Source organism: Stenella coeruleoalba (assembly GCF_951394435.1).
Source record: "Stenella coeruleoalba genome assembly, chromosome: 13".
NCBI lineage: Eukaryota > Metazoa > Chordata > Mammalia > Artiodactyla > Delphinidae > Stenella > Stenella coeruleoalba.
This window is the reverse complement of record NC_137159.1, coordinates 9,110,972-9,126,285: the sequence shown is the minus strand read 5'-3', so window position 1 is coordinate 9,126,285 and position 15,314 is coordinate 9,110,972. Positions and strand designations below refer to the sequence as shown.

The 15,314-nt window shown below is 38.5% G+C and overlaps 1 protein-coding gene across 2 annotated transcripts in view; it reads right to left on the bottom strand.

Moving 5' to 3' along the window:
* TMEM131 (transmembrane protein 131) overlaps positions 1–15,314 on the bottom strand; it is a 192,757-nt gene that overhangs the window by 97,348 nt on the left and 80,095 nt on the right. For both annotated transcript variants that reach the window (XM_079940485.1, XM_079940486.1), the window contains exon 5: positions 2,437–2,560. In XM_079940485.1, the coding sequence (XP_079796611.1) occupies positions 2,437–2,560 (124 nt within the window). The remainder of the gene's footprint in view (positions 1–2,436; positions 2,561–15,314) is intronic.

The following is a 15,314-nucleotide window of genomic DNA, read 5'->3' as shown; positions in this document are numbered from 1 at the left end:
GCTATTAACATTTGCCTTATGTATTGAGGTGCTTATGTTGGGTGCATAAATATTTACAACTGTTATATCTTCTTCTTGGATTGATCCCTTGATTGAGATTATCTGTTGAAGAATTTTTCAGAAAGACTTCTCTTTGCATAAGATTCATTTGTAGAAATAAGTCCCTGGGAAAGCCTAGGTCAGAAATGTCAAATTGGTGTCCTTTAACTAGCTTTCTTTGGTCAACACTATCTGTCTTTCTAAAGTCAAATTCATTTTTAATTTGTAAAATCAGTAGATATTATCTTATAAAAATTCCTATTTCCAAGTCTTCTTGGAAAATCAGAAGAACTGTGCATGAGCTTACATTCCCACGTGGCCACCACTGGCTGGAGCTGAGTGGGGGCTGGTGCCTTTGGATGGGACATGTGCTCTTCCAGGTCACCCCCCATTCCACTTGGTCTGCATCGTCTACCTGGCTAGCCCCTGTAAGAATCTATTTGTAACTCTGCTATTTATTTGGTCTGCTTTGTATTGTGATAGGAACATGAAAAAAGTAAAAATCCTGGTCTCTAACAAGGGTGAAGCTTGATGTTTAGAAACAACAAAACATTGCTTGAATTAGCAAAGTAAGTTAACAAGGTAAAAATAAAATCTGTAGTGTAGTTGTGCACTACTTTTAAACAGTTTTCATTGCACTTTACTATTTTGCCTTTAACCCAACATGTCTCTACACTGTGGCAATGCCTGAAAGCTGGATGACACCACTTACACCTAAGTGTGTCTCCATACACAGATTGTAATGTATATGACCCACCCTGTAGCTTAATATGATACAAATCCCTGCGGAGGTCAACAGCACACCTAGACCCTCACCTTGGCTCTTATCCCTAACTGCATGACCACAGGCAAAGCCCTCCGGGGTTCAACTCTTCATTTATATAATGAGGGTACTGGACTAGGTCTCTCTTAGACTGGGATTTGATTGTTTGAGACCATCAGCACATTTATAAAAATTGTGGAAATATCTTTTAGGTAAAACAAATAATAACTCAAGGGAAACTTGTTTTAGAAAATATTTTAGAAAAGGGATGCTTTCCAAGAGTACAACAAGAAAATTAAAACTTTATCATCAAAATATGCTGACTTATCCATTCCTTGTTTACAAAATAGTTTTAAATTTTAAAAAAGCCAAAATTATATGCCATTATTTACCCTAGAAATTGCTACTTAATGACAACATACGATGAAGCCAGGATTTTAGAAAGGAGAAATGTAAAAATCGAAATAATTGATATAAATTTATATGCTAAAAATTGGTTATTTAGTCATATCTCTTCAAAGGAGTCAGTGAAAACCCTCGGAAGATGAAATCAGGCTCCATTCATTTACTTCCCTCTGACATTTGCTATTTAGCTAATTATTTCGGAAGCCTATATATTAAAGCTTAATGCATTCTCTCAAATCCAAAATTTATTAAGATCTTTTTTTTGCCAGATAAAAGTTTTTTTTATAGTAACAAGTTTGCATACTATCTACGAAAATGATTATAAGTAAAATTTTATAGGACACCTGTGTAGGAAGAACCCTAAACAGGCCCTCAAATTTCCTGCCCTAATTTCTGTGACTGTGAATATGAAGGATACCACACCTGTGATCTGCACTACTTGATAAGAGGGATTTTGCAGATATAATGAGATTATTAGTCAGCTGACTCTGAGTTAATCAAAAAGGAGACTACCCAGGTGATGCTGACCCAATGACATGATTAAAGCAGAGTTTTCTCCACCGGTGGTAGGAGAGGTCAGATTTCTGAAGCGCGAGGGAGATGTGACGCACCAGTGCTGGCTTCAAGATGGTGACAAGGAGTGTGGGTACCTCAGGGAACTGAGAGAGGTCTCTGGCTGACAGCCAGCAATGAAACGGGGACCTCAGTTCTACAAGCACAAGGCACTGAATTCTGCCGACAACTTGAATGTGTCTGGGAGTGGATTTCCCCTGAGCCTCCAGTCAATGACTCAGCCCAGCTGACATCTTAGTTACAGCCTTAAGATACTCAGAGCCCACTGGACCCACTGGACTTGTGGCTTACAGAACCATGTGCTAATAAGTGGGTGTTTGTGGTGATTTATTACACAGCAATAGAAAACTAACACAACGCTGAGGAATTACCTATTATTAGGTAGGACAAGAAAACCAACTGAATATATGAACGCTACATTTTTCAGAGTGCTTAAGTTTCAAAGTTGATTTGTTAGGCTGTTTCATGTTGAGAAAAACAATGTGTGTTGAAAAGTAGAAGTGATAATTCTCAGGAAATGGGGCAAACTAAAGTCCAGAATAAATGTGAAACATTCAAACTAGATTTTAATTATAGCAAAGTAAAATTATACACTAAAAACCCTAGACATTTCAATTTCAAACTCAAAAGAAATCAAATACAGCAGAGATGCTTACCCTATTTTGAAAAAATGATGCATGAAAATGTGATGTTGTAGCAGATATTGATACTAAAGTAATAGTTTCTTCAGAACTAGGATTATGTAAGTAAACTTTTTCCATTTTTGGCATTCCAACTGGTCTGTAAAAACAAAAAGAAAACTGTTACAAATACTTCAAAGACAATTTCTAGTTTCAGAGTTAACCTCTAGTTGTTAAAAAATTAAACATCAAAATTATTTAGACAAATACATACCCAAACGTATGAAATTATATATTAAATTAGTTTATACCTAAAATTACACATAAAATGCATGCATTCGCTATTCAGCAAATAAAATTATTGAGTGCCAACTGTATGTCACACACTGAGCCAGGTACTGGGATGTAAGGGGGCAAGTCTCCACCCGGATGAAGTTTACAATCTAGTGAGGAGGCAGGCAGGGAACAAAACGGTCAGATCCCTTTATTACTTTCTGTAATACCACCTACCGCCTGCTTCTCTACTAATTCTGAATCTTATCCTCCTCTCCCCAAATTCCACTGATAGATGCTCTTCAATTTAGAAGAAGTTTAGTGGCAACGTTATGTGAGCAGATCTGCCTTATAAGTTAGGGGCTGTTGTTATACTCATTTTATAGATGAGGACACCAAGGCACAGAAAGCTTAATTAACTCGCCTAAAGTCATACTTGGAACATCACCCTGAATCCAGGCCATCTGGCTCTAGTCCCTGCTCTAACCCTCTCAAAGGAACAGTATAAAGCACACACTCGAGGTCTGATGTCCACAGATTCATTTTAACGTTCCCCATGGCATCCACATTACAGTTTGTCTGAAAAGTGAAACCTCCTTAGTATGTAGTCCATTAAGTACTTACGTTGCTAATCATATTTGCACAGGCTTCCTAGCTTGACAGCTTAAGAGAATTCTGCAAATAAATTACGTTTTTTCAGAGTTCTCTCGAGTTATTTAATTGGCACCTGTCTTATTTCCTCAGCAAGATTATCAGTACCTTAAGGACGAAGTTTACGTTGTATGCGCACTGTGTATTCCTCGTATTGTCTAGCACAGAACCAGGCACCTGGTGAGAGCGTGCATGGGGCAGCTTGCCCGCCCCTGCCCCTGCCCATGACCTCAGTGGTTACAGTCTAGTGAAGAAGCAGGCAGGGAACAAAATGGTCAGATCCCTTTCTTTCTCTCTGTAATACCACCTGCTGTTATGAAGTGGTTATCAGCCCCCTAATCTGGAATCACTCAGCCTCCACACGTGGTTCCCTATGTTTCCACCTGAGTCAGGCTGGTTCCATGTGCATGACCCCCACGCCTTTACCAATGTCTTTGCTCTGTGTTTTCTTCCCTATCCTCTATGTGAATCCAAACCCTCATGTTCTAATTCAGTTACAGCTTCTGTCACAAGGTCCTCTTCTTGTACAATCATTTTGGCCTATGCTTTCTGAAATTTTATTTCATCTGTAGAAACCTCAAATTCTAAGTAGTTGAAGATGCAGCGCCAGAATTACGTTTTATATGTGGTTCAACTGTCCACCATGCTTCTGTCCTTCAGGAATTTTTGCCCCTGCCTTTTCCTCAGTTCAGTTTATCACTTGTAACTTATGATGTTGGAAAACTGATCAAACAGTGAACAGCTGACAACTTTCACTAGTTTAAAAAAAAACAAACCAGGGGCTTTGGGTTCCTTTTAAAATGGTGAATTGGTTAGTATATGTTACTGGTTCTCCCTGACACCCCCTAACAGCTGCATATACAAACAACAACGCTGGAAAATTTTAGAAGTTAATCCCTGATTCCAAGGATTAACCAAAAACAGCAAGAAACCCTTGGGGGAACAGAAGGCTGCCTGAACTGGCAGGTGGGGAAAAGTGAGGGACACAGGGCAGCGCAGGCCGCGAGAAGCCAGGAATAACTCTCCTCTTCTCCATTCCCTTCCCTGCTTGCCTTGGTACAATCAAAGCCTCCCCCTTCAACCCAGACGGCAGAAAGGCTCACTGGGGTAAGAAGCTGCTGATCAGCTACACTTGAACACACCCGCCTCTACACTCCTCTCTCTGGTCCTCCAAAGCCCTAAAGTTGTTAGATTACAATTTAGGAAGATACCTCTTCCAGACACTTTTGCCTAAGCACTGTCAGATAGAGTGGTGGGAACATAGGACAATCAATAGTTTTTATGTGAATGTGTGTATGTAACTGGACCTCTCCACCTTGGGGATCATCTTCCTTCTTAAATTCACAAGAAGAGACAAAGAGAAAGGCTTGGTCTTCTGCTCTTCCTCAATATGTATTATAAGACAGCAACTCAGAAGTTCACACATCAAAATAACATGATCTGTGAGGAGTAGTACAATCAAGTTGAAAACATATACAGTGTTGTGATAGACCACAATATTGTTCCCAATTGGCTGACTGAACTGGTGAGAGGCTTGTATCTCTCCACTTCATTAACAGTAGGCCAATGAAATGTGAGCAAGAGTGACATATATCATTAAGTTTTAAGAGTCTTCTTGTACTCTGTTTCTTCTGCTAAGTAAATGGCATTTCACAGATAGGAGTGCTCTTCTAGTCTAAATCCCACTGGGTCGTTTGTGATCACAGCATAACCTAGTAAAGGCTGAATAATGCATACCTGAAGCTGCAAAAGTTAAACCAAGAATTAAAAATAAGCATAATGGAATATGCTTAAGGAGAAATGGCAAGATACTAGTAAAATGAAGAAAGCCTATAGAAAACAGGAGAAAATATCAGCAGAAAACATAATGTACAAAGACAATGGATGGGATATAGGTACATAAAACTCTATTCGTGAGCTGGAAGATCAGATTGACAATTTAGTTCCAAATTCAGTAAGAAAGTATATATATTTAGAATACTTTAAAAGATAGAGCTATAAAAATCAAAAGAAAAACAGATATGTAGAACATAACTAGAAGTGGTAATATTTGGAAAATGGAGTGTAGGAATACTTGAAGAATATGGACAAAAACAATGGGCAAAACCCAAAATTTAAAAAAAAATGAAATAATTCTTGATTGAAAGCATTTATGAAATGTCAACAAGGAGAGATGAGGAAACCCTGTACTTAATAAGCACACAGCAAAATTTAAGGAGTTGCAAGAGTTTTTTATACATTATGGATATAAGCCTCTTAGGAGATATTTGCAAATATTTTCTCCCATTCTGTGGCTCTCTTTTCACCTTCTTGATGGTAGCATTTGCAGCACAAAAGTTTTTAATTTTTATGTAATCCAACGTGTATGTTTTATCTTTTGTCACTTGTGCTTCTGGAGCCATATCTAAGAAAATATTGTACAAATCACTGCATAATGGAGACACATTACAATGTTTTCCTCTAAGGTTTTATAGTTTGGCTTTGTTACATTTACATTTAGCTCTACGATACACTTTGAATTAATTTTTGTGTATGGTGTCAGGTAGGGGATCCAACTTAATTCTTTTGCCAGTTGTCTTAGCACCATTTGTTGCAAAGATTATTCTTTCTTCATTTAATTGTCCTGGCACCCTTGTCAAAATCAATTTACAATAAATATAAAGTTCTATTTCTGGAATCTAAATTCTTTCCCATTTATCTACATGGCAGTATTACAGGGTCTTGACTACTAAAGCTCTTTAGAAGGTTTCTGACATTGGGAGCTATTAGTCTTCCCACATTGGTCTCCTTTTAAAAAATTGTTTGGCTATCCCGGATCCTTCTTATTTACATGTGAATTTTAATACCAGCTTGCCAATTTCTGTAAAAAAGTCAGTTGTGGTTTTGATGGGGATTGTGTTGAATCCACAGATCAATTCAGGGAGTACTGCCATTCTCATTTGTGTCTTCTGATTTATGAATGCGGGATGGTTTCTATTTACTTAGTGCTTTAATTTCTTTTGACAATGGTTTGGCATTTTTAGTATACAGCACTATTTTTTAAAAATTTGTATGTAAGTATTTTATTTTTGATGCCATTGTAAATGGAATTGTCTTAATTTTGATTGTCCATTGCTAGTGTATAGAACAAATATTTTTGTATATTGATCTAATATCCTGTAACCTTGCTGAACTCACTTATTCTATTTTTTTTTAAAAGTGGATTGCTTAGGATGTCCTATGTACAAGAGTATAACATCTGAAAATAGAGATGGTTTAATTCTTCCTTTCCAAATGCCATTATCAAAAGTGGGGTACCTAAATCTCCAACTATTACTATTGAACTGTCGGGTTTTTCCCTTTAGTTCTGTTAGTGTTGCTTCCTATATTTTGGGTTTCTGTTGTTAGTTGTGTCTTGCTTTTTTAATGTGACAATCTTGGTCTCTTAATTGCTGTGTTTAGACTATTTATATTAAATGTAATTATTTTTATGGTTAAAGTCTACCATCTTGCTGGTTATTTTCTATTTGTTCTATCTCTTCTTTGTTCAGAATCCTTTTATATGCAGAATTTTCTATTCCTGGCCCAATTAAACTAGAAACCAATAACAAACAGATAAACAGATTCTCTATAAATATGTAAATAAACCAACATGTGTAAACAACTCATGGATCAAAGATGAATAAAAATTAAGAACTATCTGGAACTGAATCAAAATGAAGAAATTAACTCATTAAAAACTTGTGGAATACAGTTCAAGTTGTGCTTAATCGAAAATTCATAAACCTTAATGTACATATTTGAAAAGAAGAAAGCCTGAAAATTAATGAGCTAAGCATCCATGTCATTAGAAAAAGAACAGCAAATTAAAATAAGAAAGTACAAGGAAAGAAATAATACAAATAAGAGTGGAAATCAATGAAGCAAAACATAAAATAGAGATGATTTATGAAGTCAAAAATTCCCATTTTGGCAGGGGGGACTAATAAATTGTTAACTACCTGGCAAGATGAATAAAGAAAAAAGAGGAGGCATAAAATATCAATACCAGCAGTGATGAAGAAGACATCACTACAGATGCTACAAACAGTAAAACAATCATAAAATTATATTAACTTTATGATAGTAAATTTGAAAATCCTGAAATTGCCATACTCCTAGAAAAACAGAGCTTGCGAAAACTGACAAATTTAAGAAAAAAATATGTAAGCACTACAGAAAATAAAACTACTGAAGAAATTAAATCTGCAATTTAAAACTTCCCCACAAAGAAAACTCCAGTCCATAAGGACTTGACTGGCAAAGTCTACCAAATATTTAAAGGGACTATTCTACCAAACACTTTGGGGAAAAGAGAGATGCTGATACAAAATGGGGGAAGATGAGAAAGAACTCTGTGAGGCTGGATTTGAATTGGGAAAATATGAACTGGACTTATCAGTATGGGCCATGATTTATGCATGTATACATATCAATATATACATACATAATGCATATGTATATATACATGTATATATTCCTTCAGAGACTGGTCCACATGAACACAGAAGCAATGACATATTGGGGCAATGAGCACATTCAGTGCCCAGATCTGGGTTTCTAAATGTCATTTCCCACTGAAGAGACCAGGATTTCTTTAGTTTTGGCTAATTCCAGGTCTTGGACAAAGCAAAACATAAGGAAGTCTAGAACATTTGTTCTATTAGAAAGCAAAGAATTGTTCAAAGATAATAGGATGTATCAAAAAAAGAAAAAGGAATCAGCTTAAACAGGCTCCCACTGGCAAAATCTGTAAAATTTGGAGCAAAAAGAACAGTGAAAGTAAAGGGTTATTACACACTGATTTAAAAACAAAACCCATGAGTCTATAGCAGAGATCAACAACCTTTTTCTGTAATGGGCCAGACGGTAAATGTTTTAGGCTTTACAGACCATGCAATCTCTGTCACAACTACCCGGTCTGCCACTGTTGTGCAAAAAGCAGCCATAGACAAACGTGAATGAATGGGTATGGCTATGCTCCAGTGAAACTTTATATATAAAAACAGGTGTCAAGGGCCATAATTTGCTAACCCTTGGTCTATAGTGATGGTCAAAGAAAAGAGGGGGAAGAATCTTGATTCCTAAATGAAAAAAAACAATGATAGAATTTGAAGGGGAAAAAAGGAATCACCATTTTGCAACTATCGATGTAATGACTGATTCAGGTAAGAGTCTATGGGTGCGGATGAGGTAAACTATTAGATGAAAGATTGATGGAGAACAGGATAGCAACCCTACAGATTATTTATTAATTACGAAGAGGAAAAGCCGTCTTTACAATTTGCAGGATCTGGCAGGTAGTACACCAATGAGCGTTCAAACTCAGCATCAACAATAATTAGAAATATGGACATTACGTTACCCTGATATAACGTAATACAACATTATCTATGTAATGTTCTTGACAAAAATGTTTAGCCTGAAATCTAATCATTAGGATATAATCAGGCAAATCCAGTTTATAGGCTATTCTATAAGTCAACTGACCTGGACTACAAAAATTTCAATCTTATGAATAAAGAAAAAAGGTAGGAAACAGTTCTAGATTAAAGACACCTACCAACCAAATGCAATGTGTCATCCTTAATTTAAACCTGGTTAGAGGATGGAAGACTATATTGCTTTTGGCAATTAGGGAAATTTGAATGTAAACTATATATTAGATAATGTTACTGCATCAATATTAGATTCTTTGGGTGTGATAATGGAATTGTGGCTACTTAGGACCAGTCCCTTAGGATTCACACACTGAAGAACTCAGGGGTGAAATATGATGTATACGTTTACTTTCGGGAAAAAAAGTGGAGTTTGTGTGTGTGTAGAAAGAAAAAGAGACAGAAAGAAAAGGTTAGCTCTTGGTTAATCTGGATAAAGGTTATGTAGGTGTTCACCGTGTTATTCTTCCAACTTCTCTGTACTTTTAAATTTTTCAGAAGTTGGGGAAAATATTAAGACTTTCTGTTCAACAAAATACCAGATGGGAAAATTTAACAGACACATGACAAGCTGGGAAAAGATATTTGCAATGTCTAAATATCTTTTTAGACTTTAAGGTTATTTTCAGACTATAAGAGGAATTTCTAATTACTAAGAACCCCAAAAGAAAAATGGTCAAAGGATATGAACAGGCAATTTATCGGAAGAGGAAACTCAAAAGGCCAATAAGCATATAGAGATGGATATTCGAACTTACTAGTGATGAGAGAAATGCAAAATTAACAAGGCATCATGTTATCCCTATTAACTAGCAAAATTAGAAAGCTGGCTAATGTTAAGTGCGAATACAGGGGACATGGCAATACAGGAATGCTAGTGGACTGCTCGGAGGAGTACAGAGAGGAAGAGCCATTCACAAGAGCAATCAGGCCATACCTAGATACGTGAAGTGTACTCACACTCTGTAACCTATGCATTCCACTCTGCGCTTATAGTTCCAGAGAAATTCCCATGACGGTCCGTAAGTGACCCTGTAAGAGGATTTCACTGCAGGGCTGTCTGTGGTGGTAAGGCAGGAGAGGCAATATGTGTAGCCATCAAAGGGGGAGTTAACGGTAGAGTAAGTACTCACTATTTTACTCCAGTGGTTAGAAATAAGTGAGCAGAAAAATAATCTAACAAAAACAGACCTTTAAAAAGGTTAAGAAATAGAATGAGCTATGCAGCCACTATGGAAAGCAGTGTGGAAGTTCCTCAAAAAATTAAAAACAGAACTACCTTATGCTCCAGCAACCCCCTCTTCTTCCCATATCTGAAGGAAATGAAAACAGGGTATCGAAGAGATACATGGCACTCTCAGGGTTACCGCAGCGTTGTTCACAATGGTCAAGATATGGAAACAACTGAAGTGTCCATCGATGGATGAATGCATAAGGAAGCTGTGGTGTATATATACACGATGGAACATTATTCAGCCATGAGAAAAAAGGAAACCCTGCCATTTGTAACAACACGGATGGACTTCAGGGCATTATGCTAAGTGAAGTAAGTCAGAGAAAGACAAATCTGTGTGATATCACTTATATGTGGAATCTCAAAAAGCCGAACTCCTAGAAACAGACTAGAATGGTATTTGCCAGGGACTAGGGGGTGGGGGTAAAGGAGAGATGTCGGTCCAAGAGTACACATTTCCAGTTAGAAGATGAATAAGTTCTGGTGATCTAATGTATAGCATAGTGATTACAGTTAATAATACTGTACTATACGCTTGAAAGTTGCTAAGATCTTAAATGTTCTCACCACAAAAAAGAAATGGTAATTATGTGATGTGATGCAGGTGTTAGCTCATGCCATGGTGGTAATCATTCTGCAGCGTAAGTCAAATCAACGTGCTATATACCTTAAACTTACAATGTTATTTATCAGTTATATCTCAGTTGGAAAAAAACCAGAATGAGCTATATCACAATATTATTTATATGTTAAAATATAATTACATACAGTAAAATTACATAAGAATAATTTCTAACTGGGTGGCAGATACAAAACTATACATATGTCTTATTCATTTCTGTCTGTATATTATATTTCATAAAAATGAAAAAAGGTGAAAATAATGTGGTAAAGTAATGAAAATACTCTGGAAAGTAACACTGCCCTATAATTGTTAAGCATCATCATATAAAAGTGAAATAACGCATTCAGTCTTTTACTCTTCCTTTTGCTTTAGAGTGACCACGTCAGTCAAGGTGGCTTTGCTATGTGAGTTGTTTACTTGAGGTCAATGAATCTAAAGGTATTTGCCGAGGACCTACATCTGAGCCACCACTGTTAACAATGCTACCTTACCTTTACAGGTGCTTATATAGCCATCAATGCTGAACCCTGTTGAGTCAGACAGGAAGCCCCGTATGTTGTGATATGATCCCTCAATAATTCAATTTGAAAAGTACTTTAACAAATTTTATCTAAATAGAATATAAGAGAACTTAGGGTGGAAGTGTTATAATTAAACATTATGATAAATAAACTCAGAGCTCATTTTACTGTCCAAGCAGAAGTTTTAGTCTGTTTCCTTAGAGGTTTGTCTAACTTCCTTATTAGGACTTCTTCTTTTGGGGGTAAAACCCTCAAAGTCTAAAGTTGGGCAGAATTACATGCGCTCAGCCTGACTTCTAACACAGTCACATTATTTCACTTGATTCTCATATTCTGTATCACCTAAATCAACATCAAATGTAACTCAGCACCACTTTATTCATTTCTTCTGCAGCTTCATCTACAGTTGACTCAAGTTGTTTTAAACATTGTCTTTTCTAGAATGGGATAACAATACCTTCTTTCCATACTACCCAAAAAAGTCACGTTCATATGCATAAGGTCCACAAACTATATAAATAAGAACTCTTCACTGTCTTTTGTAAGCATTTAACACATTTTTAAGGTTTTCAAAATGGGCTGTGCTGCTTTTTATTTTACACACCATCTGAGAATTTCTTTATAATGCTGACATGAAGTTTTGTTGTTGCTGAGGTTCAATGTCTTCTGGTGCCTCTAAGCCTTAAACCAAGACATACTCCCCTTCTGAGAGCTCATCACTGCAGATGCCACCAGCTCTTGCCAGAAGCGGGAAGGCTGTAGAGAAGGTGAACTCCCTTCAAGTCTCTCAGCAGAGAGCAGGTGATTCTGCGGCATTAGCGGTCACTAAGAGGCTGTACCCACAGACTGCCCTTGGGAGGCAGGATCCCACAGGCGAGCTTCCTGCTTTGCAGGGAAGCAAAAACCTGGTCCAAAACTGCTCCGTGGTTTACAGCCCAGCCACCACGAGGCTCAAAATCTTTCTGTGGCTTACGGTTCAGCCATGAGGAAAAAACCCAAAGGTGAACCAAGGCTTGGGCCCTGAGGAAGGGACAGAGGGGCATCCAGAGGCAGGTCTGCAACAACGCATTTAGGGTTAGGAGGCAGGAAGCTGAGCGCCCTCGGGAGCCCCCAGTGCGTGGACTTCCTCTTGCTCAGGCAGAGACTTTCTCAGGAGCTAGACCTCTTAACCAACAGGCTCAGCGATCTCAGGTAGGGTCACGGGACCATAAAATAATTAGGGAAGTAGGTACAGATCCAGCTGGGACTTCAAACTATGGCCACGATGCTGCAGGAAGAAGCTTTACAAAGACAATATGGAAGATAAAACTCTTCTTCCTCAAGCTTTATACACATATAGTAGAATAACAGTACACAGAGATAAAAATGTGCTCCTTCCACCCTGTAGTCCACCGATTATGTGCTTTTTTCAGCAAACAGGCTCTTTTACAATTCAAGTGTCCCACAGGCTACCTGGCAACCAGTGTTTCTCCTCCCTATGAATTTGTTCTTAATGTTTTTCCTCCATTGACCTCAGTGCAATCAATCTCAGTTTAGATAAAGAAGACAGGGTATAACACAGACAAGTACTCTGGGGGATCCTTGAAGAAGACAGGACTGAAGATGGCCTGCTACAGGAGAGGGCTCTGGGGTAAGGAAACAAGCCTGGAGGTTCTAGGAGCCTGGAAGCAGGGGTGGATCAGAAAGCTTGGTTTGCAGTGCCGGTGAGGCTGGCCTTACCCTTTCTTCTAGGGATCAAAGAGGAAAGGCCCTAAGCCACACCCTCCGGAAATGAACCCTTGGAGAAGGGTCATCTACTTACGTTGCCGAGAGAAGTCTGGAGTAACAAGAACTGAGGGAAGGCGTCAGCAGGCTATTCCAGCCACTCATGCACACACAGAGCAGGCTTCCTGCAGTTCCAGGTGGTCCAGACCATGGAAGCAGAGGGAGGTCTCCTTGGATGGACCAACTTACAGACCGCATACAAACAGCTTCCCCTGCCTCTCCCTCTCCTCGGTTCCCTTGACAAAGTGGAAGACTGAGGAGAGAAGTCACACTGAACCATGGAAAACTATGCTCAAGTACTAATACAAATTTACTTGTGAATAAATAAGCAGTGCATCAGTTTTCTATGCTGCCTAACAAAGTACCACAAACCGAGAGGGTTAAAGCAATGCCCATTTATCATCTCTCAGTTCTGTACGGTAGGAGTCCAGGCACAGCATGACTGGTGTATCTGCTCAGGGTCTCACACATCACGGCTCAAAGTTCCCTTCTAAGCTCATGCAGGTTGCTGGCAACGTTTAGGTTGCTCTCAGCCTCTTGCCATATGGCCCCTGCCCTTTCCAAAACCAACACAAAGAAACTCCCTTGCATCAAATACCTCTCATGCTTCAAATCTCCGACATTTCTGTCTCTGACTGCCACAGCCAGATGTAGAGGACTCATGTGTGGTTAGGTCAGGTGCCCAGATTACCTCCCTATCTTAAAGGTCAACTGATTTGGGACCTTAATTACATTTTCAAAATTCTTTGAAAATTCTACAGCAACATCTAGATGAGTGTTTGATTGAATACAATTGGGAGAAGGTGAATGAGCACCTTAGGGGCCAGGAATCGGGGGGCATCTTAGAATCCTGCCTGTCATAAGCATCATGTGTGACTGCTTGGCTAGACAGGTAAGATTTAAAAATAAGACAAAGATTTTCAAATGCCTGCTAGTGTGCTGGTCCAGTTTGTTTCCATTATCAGCTGCTCCAAAGACAGGAGGAGGGCCAAGGGGGTTAGTGTGAATTATTTATAGATAAACCAAGCTGAGATATACAGCTGTTCTCTCAAGAGCAGAGCTTCTGACTAACTGTCCATATTTTACAAGAGTCTGAGGCGCAAAAGAATTAGGAAGAAGCACTCGTGAATTAGAGACTAGCTTGGAAAGTAAGCTGCAATTTTGTGGTCAATGGCAATTTTTCTAGCCACAGAAAGATGACAATGCAGTGCCACGAAACAGCCGAAGAAATGGCTAAGTAGCTGCCCTCAGGCAAACTTTGTGAATGACAGTGACACAGCAGTCTATTAAACACAACTTTTGGCAGGAATTTGGGCCAAATCAATATGCACTACTTTGACCACTCGATTACCACAAAATCTGACCATCGTCTCAAACACATTTTAGACTGAGGGCTGAGCTGGAGTGTTGGTTGAACAGTTATAAACTGGAAAGCTAAAAAGCACCAAACATCCCTTTAGAAAAGAGGGCCTACTTGATTTTCTCGGAATACCAAAAAGTGATTAGGGAGAAATGCCTCTCATCAACTGAACTTGACAATAAACACCTCCATTTTTAGCAAGTTTATTCAATTTCCACCCTTTTAAAAGCCATTAAGTCTCTGTTTTAAACTTTTAGATTTGAAATCAAGATTTTCTTCACTTAATAATTATATAAACCAAAGAACTCAGTAAAACAAGATCCCACCCAAAGAATCTTTTAAATCTGCAATAAATGTTTGAAAAAAGGAGTTGTTATGGAAACAGAAAAATATTTAACAGCACTGGCATAAATAACTGTGGGGGGGTGAGTAAAGCAGGGGGTGAGGGGAAGGTGGTGGTCAGGCCCAAGATTGCTCCAGGCTGACTGCTAGAGAGAGAGAGGGGGGAAGGGGGGAAAGAAGAGAAGGGCAGAGGGAGAGGGAGGGAGAGGGAAGGGGCAAAAAAGTAGAATCAAAGAATAAATTTAAACAAAACGGATGTAAACAAAGAAAGCCTATTTTTCAAGAAAGTTAATTTGATCAAACGTCAAAGACATTCTAGAGGGCGGTAGGGACGGCCAGGGTAGTGAGAGGAGTGAGGCCACGGCGGTTTAGAAAGCAGCCACGGAACTAGAGCTGCATCCTTGCTAAAGGACAGGAAACCGTCTTGGAGACCCTGGTTGGCAACTGAAGGCAACCTGGAGTGATAAATTTCATCCGACTCAAAAGTTCTTCCAGTTACTGCAAAGGGTGTTTTAAAATTAAGAATGGCTTCTGGTTTAGAAAAAATGACCACAAGCAGTAGAAGTAGTTCACAGAAAACATAAGGCAAAACTTCAGCGCATAAGTCAAGGTACAGTGAACAATGATTTCTGATCACTTACAATTTCTGGAAGAGAATATTATAAAGTGTTCTGTTAAGGCTACTTCT